This window comes from Rhea americana, unplaced genomic scaffold (assembly GCF_003343005.1).
Source record: "Rhea americana isolate MKP2758 unplaced genomic scaffold, rheAme1 scaffold_6, whole genome shotgun sequence".
NCBI lineage: Eukaryota > Metazoa > Chordata > Aves > Rheiformes > Rheidae > Rhea > Rhea americana.
In genome coordinates, this window is record NW_028186756.1 from 3965076 (window position 1) to 3989962 (window position 24887).

The 24887-nt window shown below is 47.1% G+C and overlaps 3 protein-coding genes and 1 long non-coding RNA gene across 6 annotated transcripts in view; 2 read left to right on the forward strand and 2 right to left on the reverse strand.

The window, feature by feature from the left end:
- The first annotated feature begins 11 nt into the window (after window positions 1-11).
- LOC146587356 (uncharacterized) lies at window positions 12-3409 on the forward strand. 2 transcript variants are annotated; one of them, XR_014897669.1, is made up of 3 exons: window positions 12-354; window positions 2683-2791; window positions 2917-3409. It is a non-coding gene; the product is annotated as an uncharacterized LOC146587356 (long non-coding RNA). The 2 variants fall into 2 exon arrangements; XR_014897668.1 differs by lacking the exon at window positions 12-354 and having other exon boundaries at window positions 2468-2791.
- UBE2A (ubiquitin conjugating enzyme E2 A) lies at window positions 990-10250 on the reverse strand. Of its 2 annotated transcripts, XM_085319779.1 has the most exons (6): window positions 9989-10249; window positions 9606-9686; window positions 9486-9511; window positions 4133-4222; window positions 2931-3019; window positions 990-2470 (listed from the first exon to the last, which is right to left on the reverse strand). In XM_085319779.1, exons 1-6 carry the CDS (start codon window positions 10030-10032, stop codon window positions 2342-2344), a joined length of 459 nt encoding a protein of 152 aa, XP_085175905.1. In that variant the 5' UTR covers window positions 10033-10249; the 3' UTR covers window positions 990-2341. The 2 variants fall into 2 exon arrangements, with proteins under 2 accessions (XP_085175905.1, XP_085175907.1); XM_085319781.1 differs by lacking the exon at window positions 9606-9686 and having other exon boundaries at window positions 9989-10250.
- A 1847-nt stretch (window positions 10251-12097) lies between these two features.
- STEEP1 (STING1 ER exit protein 1) lies at window positions 12098-16825 on the forward strand. Its single transcript, XM_085319801.1, has 7 exons — window positions 12098-12263; window positions 12469-12586; window positions 13434-13475; window positions 14062-14200; window positions 14708-14797; window positions 14935-15027; window positions 15771-16825. The coding sequence occupies exons 1-7, from the start codon at window positions 12140-12142 to the stop codon at window positions 15831-15833; spliced, it is 669 nt and encodes a 222-aa protein (XP_085175927.1). The 5' UTR covers window positions 12098-12139; the 3' UTR covers window positions 15834-16825.
- A 6311-nt stretch (window positions 16826-23136) lies between these two features.
- SLC25A5 (solute carrier family 25 member 5) overlaps window positions 23137-24887 on the reverse strand; it is a 2834-nt gene continuing 1083 nt past the window's right edge. Inside the window, exons 2-4 of the mRNA XM_085319719.1 lie at window positions 24375-24882; window positions 24116-24256; window positions 23137-23533 (exon numbers count right to left, since the gene is read on the reverse strand). Coding sequence (XP_085175845.1) covers window positions 23376-23533; window positions 24116-24256; window positions 24375-24882 — 807 coding nt within the window. The 3' untranslated portion in view covers window positions 23137-23375. The remainder of the gene's footprint in view (window positions 23534-24115; window positions 24257-24374; window positions 24883-24887) is intronic.

The following is a 24887-nucleotide window of genomic DNA, read 5'->3' on the forward strand; positions in this document are numbered from 1 at the left end:
CCACTCCTTTTTTTTTTTTTTTTTTTTTTTTGGTAGCTGTTAGCAGATATATAAAAATGGAGGGATCGATGCTAAGTCCTTCCTGTGCTGCTAGGATCAGTTCATTGAGAAAGGCTAGTTTGTAATAACGTGCAGGAATAGTAACATGGCACAGGGGAAATGGGTAAGAGCCGAAGTGTTTTGTTGCCTTTCAGTCCTTTGTAGCAATGCAGACCTTGGGCGGAGGTTGCTGCCGGAAGGCCCAGTGCTGGACTGTAACCTGTGTGTGCACCTGAGCGCTCGAGGTGGGCTGGAACCGGAGGACTAGCTGCACGGGTGGACCCTTGCCCAGGGCGTCCGTAAGGAACGAGAAAGGTAATCGCTTGAACTAGGAGTGCTCTGTGCTGTCTTGAGGTTAAGCCTAGCCACAGCACCAAGCTCCTGTAGTCAGCTTTTTTTTGTGGGTGATATAAGCAGCTGTTATGAGCCACCAATTGAAACACTCTGTCCTTGAGGAAAAGGAGCAAGTATAACTTAGGCAAGTCTTCAAGGGTAAAAACCTGTGCTGGCCGCAAGTCTCCCAGAGCCTGTTCGCAGGCCTTCAGCAATAAAGGAACAGGTCGCACTTTAAAGGCTGTGGTGGCTTCTACCCTTGTAGTAGAGTTAGGGGGCGGTACCACCTCCTGTTAAGCACCAGTCATCTTAAAGCATAGGATAGGAGGGAAGTAGAAATGATACCTGCATCTGCTATGTATCCAAGCCATACCAGTGCCACCGCATCATTGTCTCAGCCTTTCCTTCCTTCCTCCCCCCCTCCCCATCCCCCAAGCCACCTTCAGGCTTTGGAATGATTTTACACACACACAGACACAGACTATAGCTTGCCCCAGCTACACCACCACCCACCTGGAAGGAAGGATTTCCCAATCCTGCCTTAAACAGTTACAGGGCACTTAATGCCTGAAGATACCTTTTTAAGCTGTCTACCATCCAAGTTAAAATAACCACAGTTATACATCTCTTGCCTATTTATACAATAAGCATTTAAGGTTACACTTTATTTACAAGTTTTGAAAAATGTACAGTTTCTTACATGGGTTACTTGTGCAAAGTTATACTTCTCAACTAACAGACCAATGTGCACACAAGACACTGGAACAGTGGACAACACAATTGTAGGTCTCATCCCACGCTGTTGCTGCTTAAGGTACTGTATCCAAATGTACAAACTTAGCCTTACAAAAAAAGTGAGTCTGGACTTACAAATGTTTTTTTTAGGGCTGAAAAAATACTTTCATAAAATTGAAGGAAAATAACTGAAGCATACAGCAGTAGCTCACACAAACCACAGAGTAATCTACAAAGAGCAGGAACTGCAGAGACTCTAGTGCCTACCCCATACTTTTTTATTCAGACTTCCAAGAAGCAAAGTTGGATCCCAACAAACTTATCTTTTGCAGATAAAGATAAGGGGAGGGAGGGAGAAAGACACTAAAAGTTATTCCACCTTTGGAACACTTTAGGTTTTACTTCTTCCTTAATTTGGAAGGTCTTTTACTCAGAGTACCACAGCTCTACCTGGTTTTGTCCTGTAATGCCTCAGTGACAGGACTATAGAAACTTCCTGAAGCAATCTCTATGGGCATGTGCTTTAACATGCTATTTAAAATTAAAAAAAAAAGGGGGGGTTGTTTCTCACCCTAAGCAAAGATCAAAGTACCATAACTGTAGTGATTTATGTATAGCTATACATAAATCTTGCACGCTAAGTGCAGAAGTGACTAGCATCCCATGGTCTTACTGCTCAGCTCAACTGGAATCAATTTTGGAGTTTAAGAAGTTTCCATGGGTAAGGAGTTGATAAACCAGTATAGATGGGAAACAAGAAGGTGTTTCTTTACTCACTACTTACAAATGCAGTGGGGTCTAAACCAATAGAGGAGGTAAATGACCAGCCTGGACAGATCAGCACTTTAGTAATATCAGTTAAAAAAAGTATGTATATAAACATCCCTTTTGTCAAGCTACACATAAGCATCACTGTGTATAACACAATTACACTTAAAAGCTTAGTGTACACTACAGAAATGCACAATACTGCCCTAAGACTGGAGAGGGACCACAGAAATGAATTCAGCATCAGTAATTCTTTTGCAAGTAACCCAAGTACAGTACATTTGACTTCAAAGTGGGTGCTTTCTGATGTCCAAGGAAAAGAAGCTTCAGCAAGGGAGGGTGGCAACAGCACAACAGCTATTCTGCTTTCAAAGTAAATGCAGTGATGCTAGGAGGAGGAAGATGACTCAGACACTTCATATATGATTTTCCTCATCACCAGAGTGTTCATTTGCATCATCCTGGGTCAACAATCACGCCAACTCTGTTCTACTATTGCAGAAACCCGTTTTTCGTATTCCCGCTTATTCTCTTGGTATAGCTGAGCTGCCTGGCTGTTTGCTGGACTGTTAGGATTTGGCTCATCCAATAGAGACTGTGCAAAGAGAGAAGGAGATTCTTAGGCACTTAAAAAGTATTTGCAGCATGTTTAAGTCCAACATTCTTTAAAGTATCCATACTGATAAGAGTATACCAGTTCATCTAAATATATATGATAAATCCTTAAGACTAAGGTTTAAACTAACGGTTGTATTATTCTGGTTTTAAGTTACCAGAAGCTTTTTCTCTTCATCTTACTCTTAACAGTCTAGTGAACATGTTTTAATTGACAGCCAAACGGCAAGATCGAAGCAGTGCAATCATTAGATGTGAGCCTTCAATGACCACCTTAATAAGTCCAGTCAATTTACATCTGGTAAGTATTCATACTTCAGCCAGCATAGCAGCTACACTTTGATCTTTGTTATCAGAAGGAAAAAACCCTGCTTCTTATGAGCTGTTTGTCAAAACATCCTAATCTAATTCTGCCTTTTCATGCAGAGTTATCTCTTTACCTGTATGGATGTTAAGATGGAGGAGACATCATAAGTAGGACTCCAACGATTCTGAAGAATATCCAGACATATACTACCATCTGCATAGACTAGAAAAGGTTCAAGAAGAATGGCTTAAAACAGAAGTTGCAGAACTACTCAGTTCTTCCTACCATTACCTGCTCTTGAAAACCTGTTTACTAACACCAAAAAAAAGTCAGTTTGACTGACTGAAAGCCAACACTGTAGGTAGGAACAAATGAGGCCTGTCACTGGTAGCTGCCTGAGATATATTGAAAAATAGTCAGGGGCTGAATTTAAAGGTCAGGCTTCTCTGTGAGACTAACTACGGCCATGGAAAGGATGAAACCAGTACGAATAGATTTAAGGCAAAAACCTAAGTTATGGTACCTACACAGAAAACAAACAGAAAAATAGCAAAAAGCTGTTTACATAGAAGGCTTCCCCATAAAGTATCTAAAAAAAAAAAAAAAAAACAACATGTCCAGTCAACTTTCTTTTAAGGACAAGCTCTAGAAGAACTTGCCCTTTCTTCCCTCTACTCAGCTTAACCCGTAAGTGCTTACTTGCTACATTGGAAAGTTTCAGGAATTTCTTCACAAAGCCAATATGTTTGGTGACAAGGAGTACATTTCCAACCTTTAATTACCAAGGGAGGTGATTAATGAAGTGATCTAATTATCACCACCTGCAGCTGGAAACCAGTACTGCATTTCAAAGTATGCCATCTATAAAGTTCTTAGAGGCAGTCATTTTTGTTTGTTTTTAAAGATCACTACATTCAGAAGTGTTATGAAATATATATGTTTATGTATGTACAAAAAAACCACATCTGCTATTGAAACAAGTGCAAAGTATTCTTCTGTCAGGTTTAACAGACAGCTGAGAGAGGAAAGAATATGATCAATACTCTGCTGTAACACCTGTAAGCTAAGAAGCCTCTTTGACTTCCCCTTTCATTTAAAGTCTAAACACTGATCACATATCTATCCTCACAGAACCTATACAGAACCACACTGGAATTTTACTAGCTTATTAGTCAGTGAAAGCTTTTAAAACAATAACCTTTTTCTACAAAGCTATGGAAAGATACATATATACACACACCCATATAAAATATATATATATATGTATGTGTGTGTATATATATATATATATATATATATTAATATATTAAAAAAAAGCATTATGCAAGTACTTACCATTTGGATGAAACATTTTAGAGACAAATCTAACAGTAGGTGGCTTATTTGGATATTCTTCTGTGAATTCTATTGTAAGTTTGAAAGTTCCTGGAGTTGAAAGAGAGATAAGTAACATTTTATTTGGAATAAATTTACACGATGGATAAACAAATTGTGTCCCTCTGTAAGTACAGACCGGTGCAATTATGCTCATACATCATTCTGGATACAAAATTCAGATTGCTCGATCCTGGAGTAATCAGTCAACTCTTGTTGTTTTAGGTAGCACTGCTGGAAGAGTTTCTTCTGCAACTTTTTAATTGGTGCAACTACTGCCCTACTCAAAAGACGCATGTAAGGAAATAAATCCACCCCAAAGTTCTCTTCTGGAAAGTTTAATTCCAGTGCTTTGTAGAACAAGCAAGTGCTTGTTTAACAGCACCTATGTAACAGGCCATGATTTAGTAAGTGCTGCAAACTGGAATATGCTATTATTCTTACTTACATTTTTTAAAGTTTCATCAACTCTGAGGCAATCAGACAGTATCATAGCAGAGTAGCAACACCAGCAACACCCAAATCAGATAACTTTAAAAAAAAGGAAAAAAACCCTCAACATTTATTCCACACTAACTAGTTTTTCCTCAGAGAAAGGCCAGAGGAGGACTGTACAGTTAAGTTCTAGTCCAAATGTTGTTAACAACCTTCACTGTAAGTTATTTTAATCCTTCTCCTCAGGCTATGACAATCTGAGGATAAAGAATCCGTCAAGCAGGCTGTAGAAATATGGGTCCAAGCACTTAGCACCGCTAATGATTCAGATCAGTACTTGAAGAACAATACACACTCCAAAACATCAAGGTGCTGTTCACTATGCTGTCGCCTCAGAGTCACCCAGCCAGGAAACAGTATAAAAGCATCTGGGATGCTTTATATTCTAATACTCTAGGGACAGAATGTTTGAAGTACCGTCCTACAAATACCTCCCTGTAAAGGGAAAGTACCTTATAGGAACAGCTGTAAGAACTGCCACAAAGCAATAATGGGGGGGGGGGGGGAAGATGCCTTCTTTCATGAAGAAGGACAATGCCCCCCCCACCTCATATGCCATGCCTAAATTAGAACTCAGGGGTACAAATATAAAGCTCATCATTCCTTGGTATTGTCAGAAAGTTTTCCAGCACTTGTCTAATTTAAGGTATTCCCTCGTTTCACTGGCAAACATGTGCCAGAAAACAGACTGGTGGCCAAAAAACAGATTTTTTTAACCCCTTTCCCTTCATGAAATCATGTTTTCGGGGACAGTTTTCTTTATAAGCAGATAAACTACAGTGTTGAGTTGTAAGAAATAAAGGCCTTGCTTTGACATTCCAGTACATGCAAGAAACAGAGCACAGATGTTGAGGCTTTCCACTGCTGTACAGAAAGCTCTAAAACAGCCTAAAACTAAGCTTTGTATGCTAGTTGTTTATTACTAGCCTAACACCACATAAGAGCAGCATGCCATCTCACTGTAAAGCAAACAAGGATAGTGTAGCTTACTGATCAAGCAAAGTCTGTGCACTAAAATCATTCAATTTGATGGAAGTCTGCAGCGTTGCTTTCAAGTCTTACTCTGACTAATACAGAGGCAGGTCTGAGACTTGGTCCTTTTAGATCAGCTTGAAAGCCAACACTGGAGAGTTTAGTAACAACTTCTGCCAGCTGCACGCAATCAGTTTAAGACTACCCTTCCTTCCCTACATGGTGACAAGCACAGGCAATATCAGCACTGCAGAATCAGATGCTTAGAGAACTCACCAGCTCTCTCTGCCCTAGTCCTGGGCTCAGGATCCTCCTCTATGAGGCACTAAAGCAGACACTTTTTTTTTTTCCTGTGGAAGAGTGACTATGCAAGCAGCAGGCTGAAAACTGAGTACAAACCATCAAATAGAGGTCAACAAGCACACTTGAGAAAATGAAAGTTGTTCCAGAACACTGACTGAAGCAGGAGCAGAGGAGGAGAGAGAAGATGGCCAAAAGGTAGTATCAAGCAGAGTCTGGCCTTAGAAAAGCTACTGAGAAAAAGGGAAGCCCTCTGTCCCACTAGGGACAGTACATTACTTTCAACACAGACCTGAATGAGTAGCTAGACAGTTTCCAGCTGGAGTAACTAGGTTGTCAGATTCCCAAGCCAAGACCCAGAGTAGGAATGGTTCTTCTCAAGAGCTCCCACAGTGCCCAAGCATCTTGTCATCTAGCTTTCTTGAAGGACAATTCCAGAGCTTCACTGAACCAAACTTCAGGTCACTCGCATCTAAAGCCTATGCAAGCAAAACAGGTGCCACGACACACAGGTGCCACGACACAGAACAGGGAGGATGAGCCTTCAGTGCCCACAAGCTATATATAGCTTTCGATTGGTGATCCTTTCAACTTACTTACCCTAGTCAGCCAATTTTAAAACAAAAAGCATAGCATTCACTGTCATGATAGTTAACACTTGATACTACAAGAGCATTCTCTTTTCTGTCTTGCACTTATCTTGTACCTCTGCTGCTTCTATCTTAGGGTTTGAGACTTCAGTATCGCTAAAAGGGAGGCTTCCCCATGACTTGTGGGCTGGTCTGTATAACCCCTGCCCAGAGCATGCCAGAACATCCCAGCCTCACCCTTCTAGCTGCAGGGAGCAAGACTGGCCCCCCCTCAAGTCCAGTGTTATAAAGCAGAGTCAAGTCCTTCCTCTCCAGCATGAGGATACAAAATCCACATTCCTTAAGCAAGGAAGAAACCATACAGAGGGCAAGCGCACTGCTTTCTCTGTTCAGACCTGCTGCACGATGACAATACAGTAACACCTAGGTTTCCTAACTCTCTCTAAACTGGGAATCTTACATTAACCACAGTATCACAACCCAGTTTCAGGGAAACAAACCTGAGGGACTGGGAGAGCCTGGGCTTCCATCGCAGTGAGAGCACTATATCACCTTCAATACCACACAACATAAAAATCTTAGAAATACAGTAAAAGCATAGCACAAATATCCCCAGGATCCTACTGCAGACATCTACAATAAAACTGCCTTAAGCCAGAAGATGGAAGTTACATGCTGCTGACCTAAATTAGTACTTGCTCCTAGGCAGGGTCAGCCTGCATACTGAGTTGTGAAAATCCCCTCTAAAGTTTGAGGGTGGAGGGAAAGAGTTTGTTAGCATCATTGAACAAGTAAGCCAGCACAGCAAGTCGGGGCTGGGGGGGAAAGAACTTCGGATTTTCACTTCAGACAAACCTAAGAAACCAGAAACTTTAGAACTTGAGATTCAAGAAGGGTCTCATCAGAGCAAGGCGGACAAACTGTAATTTTCACTGTGTTGGCATTACTTTAGCTCTAGTTTAAGTACAAAATTTTCATGGGCTACTTTCACACAAGCACAGATATTTGAAGGCTAACAGTATCACTAGGAAGTGACAGAGCCCAAAAACAAAATATAAAGTGAGCTTTGAAGAACTAAGCCCTGAAAAGGCTTTATGGGAAGGATTACAGAACTCTATTGCACCTTTGATTCACATGGTGGGCTTTGATTCACAGTTACAAAACAAGCCCAAACTAGCATCGCAATACTGTGAAATAAAAGGTCATTTCATTTTATCCACACTAAGGTAAAACTGCATCTAAACTGTGCCACCATTAGTTCTCTCAGTTAAGAAGAAAAAAGCACACAGAGACCACTACATCCATATCTCTAGCCACCACTTAGTATTTTGTTATCTAGCACAATGTAAGATATGTGCCAGGGAAAAGGAGATAAGTATATCCTGCAGCACAAAACATATCTTTTTTCCTGAGTATGTGCTGTGAAAACACACACACTTTGCTATGAAAGGAGCAATCCATCAGACACCAAGATTACACTATTAAAGCAAGAAAGCAGTAGGATAACTGTAGCCAACACAAGGATCAGTTTAAACTTCAAACTGCTCTATGTGCAAGAGGCTCTAAGTATCTGAGATAAAGGCACTGTACTGCCCATAATGGAAAGCCACAGACACAATCAATATGTCAGGGCACCAGAAGCAGTCTCCAGTAAATAAACAGATACATATGGAAGAAAGTCCTTACTATGTATCTGTTTATCTCATGCTGAACTGGAAGTGACTGAACATAGAAACAACCTGCAATTTACTGGATGGAGAAGGCCTCCAAAGAGCAAATCACTCTATTAGTGGCTGTGTACCAAGAACCCAGGCAGCTCTAGCAACCCTCACAGAAGTTTAAGGAAGTCCTCTTAAGATTCCAAGATGAGATTATAGAAGACATTTGTGCCACTTCTGTGATATTTTTTAGAGAATACTCAAATTCCAAATCACATTAAGACTTCTGAAGCAGCACCTACTGCAAATTTATTTTATAGTCACATACTTAAGAAGTCTTGGCCCAGAAATATTTAAAGTATTCAAAAGACCCAGAATTTGCAGGCCTGCCTACAGGTACTATCTCTAAGAATAAACAGAGGCAAAGGAGTCAGTCAAGAACAACTTAAGAGTTAAAGAGCTTTTCCTATACTTTTGTCATGAGTCATGACAAGATGTAGGATTAATTATAGCTCTGCACCAAAAGTATATTAAAAAATACTGATTTCAGTTAGACAGTATTTTGTGTCTAACAAGTTTTTAAAAAGATGCCAAAACATTCATACAGCATCAGTGGAACTATGAAAGAGTAAGCCAGACAAAAATAAGCATTGTACAAATAGTAACCCTGAAGGATACTGACTGTAGCAGAGTAAAGTAGATGGCAAAAAGAGAAACTTCTGTTCTGAACTTCCTCAAATACCCAGTCCATTTCCTTGTTACCTGACTCACACTGGAACTTGCTTGTAAATCATTTTCAGCATCAAAAAAGATAAAACTCAAGATAAATCATTCATAATGACAATAGATTGGTACCAGATTTTTGATAGTGCTCCAACTATGTACCTCTAAAAACACAATTCAGAATTCAACAACAAAAAAAAGCTCCTGACATCCTTAAAACAGAGCATTAGATAAGACTGAGTACCTAATTTAGTGAGTATGAACAAGCCTCTACAAGCTAATTTGCATATTTTCATAAATCAAGGTCTACAGGCTAATTTACTTGATTTTGTAAATCAAGGCAGCAGCTATCCCACGTTTTACAAGTAGGGAAGGAAGGAGATTCACTTAAGCTGCGGGTGCTGCACACAGGCAGGCTCCCATGACAGAGCCCTGCCAGGCAGCCCCGCACTGGTCCCTTCTCCACCCCAGGCCCACACCTGTTGCCGGGTGCATAGCGGGGCCCTGCCCAGGCCGCGCCAAGCTACCCTTTACCGAGAGGCCCGAGCAGCAGCGCAGCCCTCCGGCCGCACTTACCGTCCTCGAAGGGGGTCCCCTCGGGCCTAGAGGAGGGAAGAAGCAGAGCACAGCGTTACCCCGCGGCGCCTCGGCTCGGCTCGCCCCCGCGCCCGCCCCGCCGCCCCCGGCCCCACTCACCCGAAGATGACGGCGTTCCATACCATGATGTTGTTTTCGGAGGGGGCCCCGCTCACGCCGGCCGGGGGATCCTCCTGCAGCCTGCGGGGCACACGGAGGGCTCAGGCGCCCGGCCCTGGCCCGGCGCCCCCGCCCCACGGCAACAGCCGCCCCCCCCCGCCCCCGACCCTGCGTACTTGGCGTAACCCGGGCAGGTAGCTACACGCCCCTGCGCAAACAGCGTAACCCGCTGCCAGGCGGCGTGGCCCGCTGCTACGCAATCAGCGGAGCGCGCCCTACCCTGCCGCCATGTTGTGCTGGCCCCCTCCTCCCCCGGCGGAGCGGAGCCCTTCTTCCTCCTCCCGCCCGCCCTTCCCTTTCCCCTCGGCCAGCGGCATCGATACCTCTTGAAGTCCCGCATGAGGCGCCTACGGGCCGGAGTGGACATGGCGGGCGCAGGGTTATAAATCACTCATACACTATCGGAGAGACGCGGCGCCTAGGGACGGCGGCGGCAGCGAGCTCCGACTGGGGGAGCAGCGGCGCTGGAGAATAGGAGCGATCGCGGCCGCTACCACTGGGCCAGCGCGGGGGGAGGCCGCGCGCTGCGCTCACTCCTGCACTGCTGCCGGGCGATCCCGGGCTGTACCAACTGCCGCGGGGGGGCGGAGCCGGATGTCGCTGAGCCGCCTCTACCACCGCGGCGGAGGGGGCGAGGGGCGGGGCCTAAGGCACCGGGGATTGTACCACCACCTGCCGCGGATGAGGGCAGCCGGAGGCGGAATGGGCCCCCTGACGTCATGGGAAGAGGGCAGGCTGCCTTGCCTCCCCAGAGCTGCGCCGCACGTTCCCCCCCCCGCGGCAGCGCTGCTGATGGAACGGGCGGGCTGCGGCGGGCCCGCCCCCGGGCGCCACTCAGCACGGAAAATGGCGGCGGGGGCAGGGAGTGGTCGGAGTGCGGTCGAGGGTAGCGTGGAAGCAGGAGCCGCGGTTGTGGGACTAGAGGGGCAGCGGTGGAGCGAATAGTGACCGTGCGCCGTTTGCTCCTTAAAACATCGCCTCAGCAAGCTGCTGCGCGCGGGAGGGTCAGCGGCGGGGGCGGCCAGGCTGGTGCCGGGCGCCCCTGAGGCCGCTGTGCTCCCCGCGCCGCCCGAATACCCGTGCCGGCGCAGCACCTGCTCCAGCGTGCTGTGTGTACCTGAAGCACCAGCTGGTCTGTTATGTAAAAGGAGAGCTGCTGCAGAGGAGGGCCCCGGGGGGCTTTTGTGCTGATAGCAGGACGTTGGGCTGCATCGCCCGTAGCGTCGTGTCGCTGGAAGGAGGCTGCAGGCTTGGCGCTGCGATGCTCCTGGAAGTAGCACTGCCGTAACGGCTGTTGTAGCAGCTAGCTTGCTGCCTGAACTTCTTCCGATGGCAAAACAGTGGTAAATGCAGACAGCTTTTGCTGGTTTGTTTTGTATTTTCGGGGGGGGGGCAGTATGTAACTTTATGTATCTCTTGAACCCATGGTTTATTATGATTCATTTAGTCACACTTAAGTGTTCCTTCTAAAAGTTTCCATGTGTCATCTTCTGTTTTATATTAAATTGTTTATGGGCCAACATCCACCCTCCATTAAGACTTGGTACTAGTGCGGGAAAATCAGAAATTCTTAATATCTTGACTGATAATTACAATAAAGGGAGATCTTTTTGCTCTTTCACCTGAATGGTACCTTTTCCGCACTTGCTGAGTCTTCTAAGAGAAAATCTTTCTCCTACCTTTCCTATAGTCTTTGAGAGTAAAGAATTTCTCTCTGCTGCTGCCTAGAATAGACTGGGTAGGCCGCATAGCCTATTTTTGTCATGTATCCACATTTGTGATTTATGTAATATAGTTGTGTGGGGAGAAGACATGGGAAGGAAGACTACTGTTAACAGAAGTTTTAAGGTAGGAGAAAGAATCTGATAAATCTCATCAGACATTGAAAATATTGCCTGCTTGGCTGCACTGAAAAAAAAAGTCTTGACTTTTCCTACTTTTACTCAGATTGTATGATAATAAACAGATGAGCTACTGATTTTTGTCAAAGAAATTTTGTTCCGTTTCCTGTGTTCGGGTACTTGAATCGCTATTCATCTGCAGATGACTGAAAGTCTGGACAAAGTTGAATGGAGCTATTTGAGAGGAAATTAGCTGTTTTTCCATTCCACACAACTTGGAGTGCCTTTGTGCTGAGTTCAGGCCCAGATGAGTCTAGTTTATTTGTTGCTTTAAGAGAAATTACTTAAGGTTTGAATTCAGCTGATCTGCTTTGCTTTCAACATGCAGTCAGGCAGCACGGTCTTGGGGTTAGAAAGGGGATCCGGGGCTCACTTAGCTCCTTCAGCGCCGAAGACTGTGGAGTGCCCTGTGCCTCCCGATTTCCGGAGAAACGGCCCCAGCCCGTCGATGCCACCCGCTGGCTCTGGGGGAACGGGTGCCCCGGTGCCAGGGTTTATTGGCACTTGGCAGTTTCCCCGCCCCGTGACGGAGGGGCGGCTCCGCCCGCCGGGGCGGTGCTGCCGGGCGGCGCCATGCCGAAGGTGGTGTCGCGCTCGGTGGTGTGCTCCGACACCCGCGACCGCGAGGAGTACGACGATGGGGAGAAGCCGCTGCACGTCTACTACTGCCTCTGCGGGCAGATGGTGCTGGTGCTGGGTGAGCCGCGCCGCTGCCCCTTCGCGGCGCCCTTCCCCTCAGCGGGGCAGGGGGGTGGCGGCCGTTAGCGCGCGGGGGGGGGGGCGCGGCGGCCGTTGTTAGCTCCGCGGCGCGGCCCGTCAGGCCGAGCGAGGCGCTCGGGGCCGGGGAGGCGCCGCCGGAGCGGCCCAGGCCTGAGCGGCGCCGGCCCGCCCTGTCCCCGCAGACTGCCAGCTGGAGAAGCTGCCCATGCGGCCGCGGGACCGCGCCCGGGTGATCGACGCCGCCAAGCACGCCCACAAGTTCTGCAACGCCGAGGAGGAGGAGAGCGTCTACCTGCGGAGGTGGGCCGGTACCCGGGTCAGCGGCACGCACTTGTGCTGAGGCTGAGGAAGGGCGCTGTTGTAATAGGGGTTAATGAGGGCTGGTGAAGGATCTTGAGGTTTATGGCACCTCTCTGCTAAGGATTGCACCTCTCGTCTTCCCCAGTGTCTGCCCTGTTTGTTCTCCCCATCTGGTGTGTCCGTTTGCCTTGTTATCCCAAATGGAGAGGTTGTAACAATGGAACTACTGGAGAGAGTCCAGTGTAGGGCCACAAAGATGATTAAGGCACTGGAGCATCTCTGCTATGAGGAAAGGCTACAAGTGCTGGGCCTGCTCAGCCTGGAGGAGAGAAGACTGAGAGGGGAATCTTACCAATGTCTACAAATACCTTGGGGGGGGGGGGGTCAAGGGGATGGGGGCCAGACTCTTTTTCGGTGGTGTCCAACAACAGGACAAGAGGCAATGGGCACAAACTGGAACACAGGAAGTTCTGCCTGAATATAAGGAAGAACTTATTTACTGTGAGAGTGACAGAGCACTGGGACAGGTTGCCCAGAGAGGTTGTGGAGTCTCCTTCTCTGGAGATGTTCGAAACCTGCCTGGACATGATCCTATCTAACACGCTCTAGGTGACCCTGCTTGAGCAGGGGGGGTGGACTAGATGATCTCCAGAGGTCCCGTCCAACCTCAACCATTCTGTGAGTCTGTGAAAGCTGTGATCATTCAAAGCCCATTCATAATCTGGGAAAGGTGAACATCCTGGCCTTCATTTTACTACCCTGCTAGAGTTGCTTCCTTTTATAGCCAAGTGGTTATGTCTGGTGCTTGTGCACTTCTCTTAAAATGGTTTCGCTCTCTCTTCCCCAGGCCAGAAGGTATAGAGCGACAGTACAGAAAGAAATGTGGCAAGTAAGTGACTACAGAGGTAGTAGTCGTAACATGGCAGAAATCAATATTTGTGCGTGGTTGTTTACGTTTTTTTCCCTTTCTTAATCCTCCTTGATTTGCTCTACCTCCTTAGAAATAGCATTTTTATCCCAGTTTTAGTTAGTTTAGTAGAAACTAAACTAACCTTCTCCTCCTGAGAAGGATCTGTTATAGTGTTTTGTAACCTTGATTCATGTCAAATCTAAAATTAGAATATTATTTGACACTTCCTGTCATATCTATACAGCACTATTTTATTGTGTTACTTATTTTTGTGACCTAGGAAAACAGGGATGAGCTAAGCATGTGCCACTGAATGCAAAGGAAAATAAGAACACTAGCATAATCAAAATCAGAAGTAACTAACTAATTTTTAATAGCTGATGATTTATTCTGGTATAACGTGCTTTTGTAAAAAGCTTCAACCTTTTGAAGTATCTTTCAACCCTTAATTGCTGCAAGAACAGGAACATGATGGTGGTGATTTTTGTTAGTAATTTCTAGAGTCCATCTGTTAGGTAGTTATGGGAATCTGGGTTTTCTCACAACTTCTGTTTTCTGTTTTCAGGTGTGGACTGCTGCTCTTTTATCAACACCAACAGAAAAATGCCCCAGTGACTTTCATTGTTGATGGTGCTGTGGTCAAGTTTGGCCAGGGCTTTGGGAAAACAAACATATATACTCAGAAACAAGAGCCTCCCAAAAAGGTATTCTCCTTTAGAGCAGTAACAAAGCTGTCTCTGCTTTTCAAAAAGGTGCAGTGGATAAAATCACCTTATTTGGGGGAGGAAAAGGGTCTGTAATTAGATAACTCAGCTCTGTATTCTCCATGTGTGCCTTTAGTCTTCCTTAACAGAGGCCACAGGAACTTGGAGTCCTAGGACTAAATGAAATCAAAATAAATTTGGAAATCTGTACTTTGTCTGATCTTTAGGCTCTGGGAAACCAGAAGGTTTCCATTTGTAAATAGGTCAGGTTGATATTCACCTCTGGGTCTGTGTTACCAAGCACGTGATTCTCAAAATGTAGATGAGTTTGTTCCTGATAATGACAGCTTTGAGCATGGAAGTCACTAGGGTTGATTCTGCTGTGCCACCCATGGAGTTCATGTAATCTTAATGACTTGTACAGAGGCCTTAAAAGCTTTGGGGTGGGGAGCACATAGTGACTCAACTGTTCCCAGAGTCTAACAAAATACTCTGCTTCTCATGCAGGTGATGATGACCAAACGAACCAAAGACATGGGCAAGTTCAGTTCGGTCACAGTCTCCACAATTGATGAAGAGGAGGAAGAGATTGAAGCGGTGAGTTTTCTCTGCCCTCACTGCCAGTCAGATCTGAGTTGGGCAGCTGGATCAGAGCTGATGATTACCTCACCAGTTGGATGAGATGCTGCCAATCTTGGGTTTACTGTTGCAAAGTGACACTGTGTGTGTTTCAGAGGGAGATTGCAGACTCCTATGCACAGAATGCAAAAGTGATTGAGAAGCAACTGGAACGCAAAGGAATGAGCAAAAGAAGGCTACAGGAGTTGGTGAGTGTTTCCTTCACTGTTGAATACACATGCCTGAGATCTCTTGGCTTTGTAAACAGAAGTTATCTTGCAACTCAGACTGAGCGTATCAGAGTATAGAGAGGTCATGGTACAGTCATAGGTAACCTGTAGCTTTGTGAGGACCATTTTTCCTTTACAGGTTATACTGAGGTGTTCCTCTGGTCCTCCTGAGCTTAAAATCATACACAACTACCTATTGAGCTAACGAAGGAGCAGCCAGCAGAACTTTTACAGGGAGACTCTCCAGGACCTGTCAGACAGCAAAAGTGGAAGGGGAGAACCGTGCTGAGGCACTGCCCCCCCCTACAGCACCCCAATGCTGTGCTCTCAAGCCTGCTTACCAGAGCAGGTCTTTGCTGTGAGCATTAGTGGGAACTAATGCCGTAGTGGAGGATCTGCCAGCTCTGGGGCACTTGAAGATTAAATGGCAAGCACATCACAGCTGATCCTACCTGCTGTGACAGGACAGTAGAGGGAGGAAAACTTGCAGCTCCTGCGTGAGGATGAAACTGTCTCCTGTGTAGTTAGTCTTAGGCTTTTCGTAACTTGAAAGGTGCTCCCCTTTTGGCACCACAGGGGAGGAGCGAGTCAGTAAAGAACTTGAGCTGCTCTTGTTCCTAGTGTGAAAAGCTTCCTGTGGTCCTATAAGACCAGACCTTACTGAACACTGAAAAGAAACATTCCCAGACATTATTTCATTCTGTCTTAATTTTATTAATCAGGCTGAGCTGGAAGCCAAGAAAGCCAAGATGAAAGGAACCCTGATCGATAACCAGTTCAAATGAAATGCTGCATGTCGCTGAGTATTTGGAGATGGGAGAAAACTACCAGGAACTCTTGTGGCTCTGTCAGCATAGCAGAAATAACAGACAGTATTACAGAGCAATGCACTGCAAACAGCTTGGAGATCAAGTCTCTCCCTAGTAGGGTGATGCTCTGATATTGTAATAACTGAAATATCACTGGAAAATTCTCTGAAACTGCAGTTTTTTTACATACCCGGTGTTATGCCAAAGTGTTCCAGTCAGAACACTTAGTTTGGGGGAAATGCTTTACTGGGTGTCTGTGTGGGGTCAGTGTACCTTTAGATACTTGTCCTATTGTTTTAATAATTTTCAGATGCGTGTAAAATTTCCATAAATGTATTAGAGCAACAGGTCAACTATGCAACAAGGAAATCCTTAAAGAAGCAAGCTATGTGCCTGTTCTTTCTGTTGTTTTAAGTGTGTCCAAATCATGCAGTACACCCTGAGAGATCTGCCATTTCAGCACAGGCTGGAGCAACTTAGATGCAAGGTTTAGGAGTCACACTCCTCACCCTGGTCAACAGACAGGCTGGCAGAGGTAGCAGTTTAGGCTTGGCAGTAGCTTTCTAAGTCTTAGCTCCTACTGAACAACAGAAAGCAGTAAATTTTACAGAATTCCACAATTACACCAACAGCTACCTGGCAGATACAAGAATGTGAAATCCAACCCTACTTTAAAATACCGAAAACAAAAACTGCCTAGGTATTAGGCCATTAATGAGTACAGCTATGTAGTCTGAAACTTTACTGATAAAACTGGAGATCATTTAAATTAAAATATAGCTTAATTTCTGAACTAACCTTTGAATGCACTGACCATTAAAGGAAGGCCTGAACAACATTAAGACTCCATTGTACCTCCTTGTTTGGGCAAGAGTAGTTTTGCTTTGTATCTCTCACAGTCTAATGGACTCTACAGTCCATGTTTCTGTACTTGGAATTAAATGACATATTACAGGTTTGAACTAAAACACATTTCCATGGTTTTTTTTTATTATTTTACCAACTATCCCCAAATAATCTGTGAGCAATGTACAAGATGAAGCATCCCCCACAGTGCTTATGAAAGAAGTTCCTATAATCAGTAAAGACTTTCTGTCTGCCTTTATAAATTAACTAACTGGAGAACTAAGGTCTGCTTAAACTAAGGGTGTGTCCTTTCTTTGGCAAAATAAGGTGTAAAAGAGAAGGGCAACTCTCTTCCAGAGCTGGCAGGCTGGTATGTATATGTCAGCTCTGGAAAGCAGAGGTCAGCATGCTGATTTAGTGTTGGCCTCGGTAAGCATGTGTTCGAGTGAATACGAGGCAGTGCTGATCTTGTTTAGGGCTGATCTTGCACTAATCTGAAGCTTATTGCCAGAGGTTTGTCAGTTAAGTGATTGTAAGGTTGTGTGTAATACTTGGGAAGGACAAGAGAAATAAGTGGGTACAACTCCATCCAACGGAGTGTGCTCCTTTTCCTGATGTGGTAACGCAGTGCAGCCACGTGAGGGCCTCACGGTTCTTGTTGGGAGCTACCCAAACCCAGAATAACCTTGAGCTTTGTCTTCCTGCCACGCAAGGCAGTGCATCTCCCTGGACTCAGAGGAAAGGCAGCAGACAGACATCATTTATATGCAAAATACTGACGAATTCAGCTGCCTGTTCTTTTGGAACTGGGAGATGTACTTCGTAGCTAACATACCTGTATTGAAATTTCTCTGTAAAAATCAGGAAATTCTTTTCCAAGCAGGAGCCAAAGATAGAGAATAGCTTTGGAATTTGAAAACAGGTTTTGTACAGTTTGAGGTCCACTGGGAGGCAGACTTGTACTTAGTCTGCAGTTGTCATAAAGGGTGAACCATAGTCCTGCTTCAAGTAACATCTGGAACAAAAGCTCAGTCCAGGAAAATATGACTAGCAGCTTTCTCCAGAGACACCAAAGCTAAACAGTTTGTGTGTGCTGCTGGCACTGGTACCGAGTCTAACCACACGTGCATACACACACGGACACCAGGTTCTTGCTAGACCTTGGGCTCAGGCTAAGGGCTGGCGTTGGAGGAGTGGCAAAGCCAGTGCTCCAGTTGGAGCCAGGCTGCCCAAGGAAACGCCTGAGAACCTGCTGAATACCACTATGGCTGCAGGTCTTGGGCTAAGGCTCAACTAACAGTTAGGGTAAGGTTTAGCTTTACGGTTAGGGTTATAGCTAAGGTTAGGAGCAAAAACACATACGGCTCCAGCTGAAATGTGGCTAGGAACTTCAGTGCAGTTAGACTGATAAAGCACAAAGAAAGCCTGATAAATGCACAGCTCAGTACAAGTTGTCCAAAGTAGCTGTTACCAGCCACCATTTACAACTTCAGCTGCAAATTGCAAGCCTTGAGGCAATGTTAACAGTACAGCACAGCAAAAGCACTTTTTCTTTTTGGCTTTTAGAATACCATATACAGCAAGTGTTTTTCAGTTTTGTAAATAGAGATCTGCCTAATTTGTCTCAGTGATGGACTTAGTCAGAAAGGGGAGGAAGGATTTTGTGGAGATAACCATCTCTTAGATCTTTTTAATATGGTCTAGGTATGCAGTTTGTGGCCGAAACACCTTTGGTACGGAGCATCTTATATAAAACATTAAGTACATATTTCTTACCATGTGAGATCTAGCGCAATCAACTTAGATTTTTAATTTCTAGATGTAAATGAATTAAAAGATGTTATCTGACTATAGCAATAGAAAGCAGGAGCTTCTAGTTGAAATCCTTAGTTTAGAGTAGAGTGTCCTATAATAATAAATACAACTAGTCATTCTGCAGTTTCTAACACCCTGGTAGCAACTGGATAACGTGAAACAGTGTTCAAACCAAAGGAGGACTATTACATACATAAGAATTTGTCCTGAGCTGGAATAAGCAGGGTAACAAAGGAATTAAAAGTAGGAGAGGAGATCTATTCCAAAAATAATGCCAACATGGCCGGTCTTACCAGAAGTACATGTTTCTTTCAGTTGGATCGCCCAGTCCAGTTTCCCAGAGCCACAGAACAGCACAGCCTCAATTACCGTGTCAGAATAATTTTGCGTGTTGCAAAACTGCCTTGTTCCTCCTAACCTGTAAAACGCACATAGTTTTTAAGTGCTAAATAAGAGTAGTAGCAGTGAATTGGAACTCACCTACGAAAACTGTAGGTGTCCTTGGAGAGCAGTACAACAGCCTCCTTCCTGCCCCGCCCCCCCCCCCCCCCCCCCCCCAGCTAATGCTGTCGCAGTGGTCCAGATGTAGCAACCCTGGAACTTGCTCAGAAGCTGGCATAAACCTTTCACCTGCTCTGCCTGAGCTCTGGGCTGGTTACTAGTGTCCTGAGGGTCAGTACAGCTGTGCTGAAGCCTCATCACATGCACACAGAGCGGCGCCAGCTCAGCATGGTGACGCCAGCCCTGTGTGCAGGCCAGGCGTGGTGCACAGGCAGAAACATGTTGCAGCAGCTACCTGTGTGCATTGGTGACCGCAGCAGCTACCTGTGCGCATTGGTGACCGCAGCAGCTGTGGGCAGTCGGCACAGTCCCTCTCAGGAGCGTGTTAAACACTGGCAGAGCCCTTTGCCCACTCCTTCAGCGGTGAAAGAGGAGCGCTGCTGAGCTGAGCCGAGCAAGCTGCAAGGAGCCTGCCAAGGCCCTCCGTGGAGGGGCCTCGTTTACAGCTGGCTGTTGCTCAGCAAAAAGTCAAGCCAGGCGGGCTAGAAGCTAGGTAAAGGAGGGGGCATGAAACCACCAGGTAACTTCAGCATCATCACTTTCATGCTGGAAATAATTGTCCAAAACGAGAATCCAGTTTCCCCAGAATTAGCTGGGATTTGGGGAATTAGACAGAGATTGCTTTCTTCTTACCCTGTGAAAGTCCATCTACTTTATTATTCACAAGTATGGCCTCCAGTAACTATTAAAGTAAGAGTTTGTGCATTGTAGTACATTCCTGCTTGTAAATGAATATATCGTTTGGACATAATAAACCTTTCAATGACTGCTGTGGCTCTGTTATTAGCTTCAGGGCATTAATTAATGATTTGTGTGCATGGGAAACCATGCTCCCCACCCCTGCTGTCCCCTCCTTGGGCAGTAGGATGGGGCAGCAGGGGGGGGATGCCGCAGCCTGTCGGATCAGCACTCTCCGGGGTAACGGGGCTGCAAGGCTTGTTCACCTCTGCGGTGAGCAAGGTGAGCGCTGGTGCAGACACCGCGGTGGGTGGTTGAACTCTGCACACGCTGCTGATTGCGTTTAGTACTCGGGCAGCGACAAGGCCAGGGCTGGAGCGGGACCCCGGAGAGTTTGGTTTCACTGCTGCCGACTGCCCGCCTGAACTGGGGTCCCCCGCTCTGGCTGCAATGCCATCCCCAACCCCCTTTGCCGTCTTGGTGCACTTTGTTAGATACTTTTCCAGGGCGTTAATTAGCTCAGGGGATTTTCAGTCCTCTGGAGCCTGTGCATTACTTCCATGAAAGGCAGCCAAGGAAGGATGCCCCTGCCACCAGGGCTGACACATGCAGCAGGCCTCGTGTTTCCCTGGGAGAATCCCTGGTGAGCTACACACAGCAAAAAAGCCCTTTAAAACCACTACTACTGCCCGAAGGGCTGACGTCTCACAGTGCCTGGAGCGAACGCAACAGAGACGGAGCTGGCACGAACCCAGCTCTCCCAGGCGCTTGGCACCGCTCGCCACCTGCCTGAGCCACCACAAATATTTAATGCGATCCCGTGCGCAGCCCTGCTGCATCAACAGCTCGTCAGCCCACGATTTACAGCAGCCGGGCTGCCAAGAGGGCCAGTGCGCACAGCGAGAGCAAACCAGCGTCATCGGAATTTGCTAATCCCTTAACAGGCAGCAAAGGGGCAGATACGCCTGGACCTGGCACAGCCCCTTTGAGGTAAAACGCAACATAGATTTTCACCATTTTGCACAGAAAAATTCTGTTTAAAAACAAAATTCCCCCTTCCCCCGGGATCCTGCCACCCCTGGGGCAGCACAGCGCAGCGAACAAAACACTCACGTTGGAGGAGCAGTTTTCAGCTTGCTGCCTGGCCGTGGCCAAACCAGTCCCCTTAACCCTTTTATAATGTGCTCTCAGGCTCGCAGGCAAAACTCATGAAGCCTCAAGCCTGAAGTGAACTCATGAGCCTGCTTTTGCAGCTAAAGCTGCTCCCTGAAGAGTTCCCGGGAGGGGAAGGCTAAATCCCCAGTGAGCCCCAGAGGCCCAGGCCAGGGGATGGCTGCCCAGCCAAGGCGAGGCAGAGAGGAAACCCAGGCCTAGCTCTGCCCCATGGCTCCCACACACCAGAGCTAAAAAGCAAACAAATAAAACAAAACAAAAAAGCTCCGTAAAGTAGGTACGTACATCAGGCTGGTTCCCGAGCCCCAAACGCAGTCACTAGCATGCTCCATGCAGCACTCGCTCGGTTTGTTCAGTGCGGAGCGGGTTGCACAGCGTGGGGTGGGGGGGGGCATGTGTGTGGATTTCTTTTGTAGCACTGCTGCTTTAGCGATGCAGGAGAGAGCACGCAGGGAGACCCTCCTCTCCTGGCCACTGCCTGGCGGAGAGCAGTGGGTCTGAGCCCCCTCGGTGCCCTGGCTCAACTGTTTTAGAGCCAGGTTTTGAGCCTGGCTCAACGCTCCCTCACCCACCACAACCTGCAGAGAGAGCGCATGCACTTACCCTCATCATCCTCACCCAGCCAGCAGCAGGCAGCATCCCCTGCCAGGTAAGAAAGCCCCTCACGGTGCAATCAGCAGCATTTCGGGAAGGCCTTTGCAATTCAGGAGAGCTCAGCAGCTGAAGGCAGTAAGAGCAAAGAACCCTGAATTAATTAACCTGTACTTGGGTAGCAGGGAGGGGCTCCCAGACAAGGGTGACAAGGTGGCAGCATCCCAGCGAGCAGCCATCCCAGATGTGCTGCCTTTGCTCTGCTTCTCGCTGGGAAACTTTCAGCCCTTTTATTCTTGCTGCAGGTAGCAGAGGGTTTAATGCCGCATGAGCCCGAGGGCTGCACGAAAGCACCAAAGGCTCTCAGCTCAACGGCGTGGTCGAGGTGGGGGTGCCTGGCCAGGGCAACCCGTCTGGCACCCACTAGTGTCACTGAGGGCACTTTGCGCAGCAGAGGAAGGTGGATTCACAGCCCCTCAGCCACCTGCAGAGCCCCCAAACCAACAGTGGCACTGACCAACAAGACCATCTCCCAGGAGGGGCGCAGATGTCTGTCCATGCAGACCGGACTATGCAGCCTTGGCTGCGTCAGACAGTGCTGTGCTCTCATGTCTAGCTCACCTGGGGCTGATTTCAGTAACAAAAGCAACGACCACCCTTTGCAACCCAAGTGCTCGCTGTCCGCCTCAAAGAGTGGTTGAGCTCAGTTTCAGCTTCAGGCTACTTCAAACAAGACTGAGCAGCCAGAGCGGATTATTCAAAGGAGTGGAGGCCGTAAGGAGGGTCAGAGAGCCAGGCCCAGGAGAACCTCCACTCACCCACCTCAGACAGGCACCGAACAGCTTTACTCAGGCAGCTCCCAGAGCCATGGAGTAGCCTGGATAAAAGCCAAACCACCCACTTTGTCAAGGCTTGCAGTATTTTCCCCAAATTGCTCCAGTGGCACGAAGGAATTCCCCCCCCCACACACACACACACATTCAAGACTGGGAGAGCTCAGCTCCCAGAGACCTGGCTCCTTGCCTAGTTAAGACCAGCATGGACGCAGAAACCAGCTATCTGCTCAGCTACTGCATCTGGGCAGCCCAACACCTTGCATACGGGTAAGGCCAGCCGGGGATTTACAGAACAGTAGCAATTACCTGCACTTATTTTCTCTGGCTAGGTTCTAACATGCCTGAGTAGGTAGCTCACTTTCTAAGCTAGAGCGCACAATCCCAGCTCCTTGCTCTTCCAGACAACAGCAAATACTCCTTAGACATTTCTCTAGTCTCTCAGGGGTTTAGCTCAGCTGGAAGGGCGAGGTTGCATCAGTACCTGGGAGCAGTTAGGCCAAAGGTAGGCACCGGTATGGCCAGTACATCACCTCTAGTTACTGGGGGGCTCTGGCAAGGACAGTTGGAAGAAGCGCATCAGAGCTCCCAGTCCTGATTCCAGCATTTACTGTTAAGCCTCCATTAGGAGGCAATAGCACACAGCTTTCTTGGCAGGCAGCATTACATTTGCCTAGCTGGCAGTGAGCAAGGCATGTAGGATGGATCCTACCTTCTCTACAATCACTGTGCAGAGCCCTCTCACTGCAGCTGCTGGGAGAACAAGCACAAGACAACGGAAGTTAGTTTCAGATTTTTATTTCTTCATACTCTTTAAGCTGGAATGATTGAAATAGAAACCATGTTTGAGTCCCATCAGGGGAATGACTCCGTGAAGACAGAGCAGGCAGTCACACCCCTGCCCCAGGCCATCCTGCATAAATACCAGTTGCCACCGTTTAGTAACTAGACAGTTTTGATACAGTCCATGAATGGTCATAGATTACATAATACAACATGCCAGTTCATAACAGTTAATAACTTATGTGTACTTCTTGATTTCGTCGTACAGGACTAGGACAAAAGCACCACCCATTCCTCGGAGTACATTCGACCAAGCACCTTTAAAAAATGCTTTGGAACCCTCATCACGGGCAATCTTCCGCCAGCAGTCAATCGTACCGGTGTACATTATGTCAGCTGCAGGAGACAGAGATTGTTAGGAGCCTGATGCCCATGACCCTCAAATTCAAATGAGAAATGGCCTAATGCATCTGCCAGCCTCAGGTAAATCTTGTTTCTTGACTTGCACTCTCCAGTATTATCGCACCAGAGGATATTGTCCCAGGATATATGCTGCAGCTGCATCACCCCTAAGAGACACTGGAAGGACCTGTTCAAGCAGGATGCTAGACACCAACACCTCCAGACCCAGTACCTATTGCAGGCATGGCCTGGCTGGCTGTGCAATGAGAAACTTCTTGGCCAAGAGACACTAGTTTGCAACATCCTTGGGCAAATTTTGCTGTTACTGCCTATTGATAGAAGTCTTACTTGTGCATGCAACCTTACAGCAGTTCAGAGTGGACTGATCCATTTGTTCCTCCTGCCTAACATCTACCTATGCTTCTGCAGCCCCTCTCATGCTGTACTGTTTGTAAGTAGAGGGGATACCTACAAGTCTTCCTGAAAGCAAAACCATTCTGCTTTTGTCTGAAGTCTACCACTAGTGGTTTCTTCAGGGATGCCCTACACTTCCCTACACAAGGAGCAGCAACTTACTTCCTTTACGCCCAGACTGCATCATCATGCGGCGACGAACCGTATCGAAAGGATAGGAGGTCAAGCCAGCGACAGCAGTGACTGTCTGAGCAATCATCCAGCTGACGACGATGTGGGTGTTCTTTGGGTCAGGAAGCATGCCTAGCGGAGAGAAGATTTTGCATGAGGACACTAGGTGAGCCAGCAGTACATGCTGAAATACGTTACAGATCTGCTGCAGTCCAGCATCTCTATTTCAATTTAATTTGAGTCCACCTACCCTTTGCAGTGTCGTAGATGCCAAAGTAGGCAGCTCTGTAGATAATGATGCCTTGGACGGATACATTGAAGCCTTGGTAAAGGCCCCTAAGGCCATCCGAGCGGAAGATTTTGAGCAGGCAGTCACCGAGCCCACTGAACTCTCGGTCAGCCCCCACTTTACCCACGTCAGCGGCCAGGCGGGTTCGGGCAAAGTCAAGGGGGTAGACGAAACACAGGGAGGTGGCGCCGGCGGCGCCCCCGGACGCCAGGTTACCCGCAAAGTAACGCCAGAACTGGGTCCTTTTGTCAACGCCGCCCAGGAAGATCTGCTTGTATTTGTCTTTGAAGGCAAAGTTGAGCGCCTGGGTGGGGAAGTACCTGATCACATTGGCCAGGTTGCCGCGCCAGAAGGAGAGCACGCCCTGCTCCCGCGGGATGCGCACCACGCAGTCCACGATGCCCTTGTACTGCTTGTCCGCGGCGATCTGCTTGCTGGCGTGCTGCACCTGCGGGAGCCGCCGCCGCCGTCAGC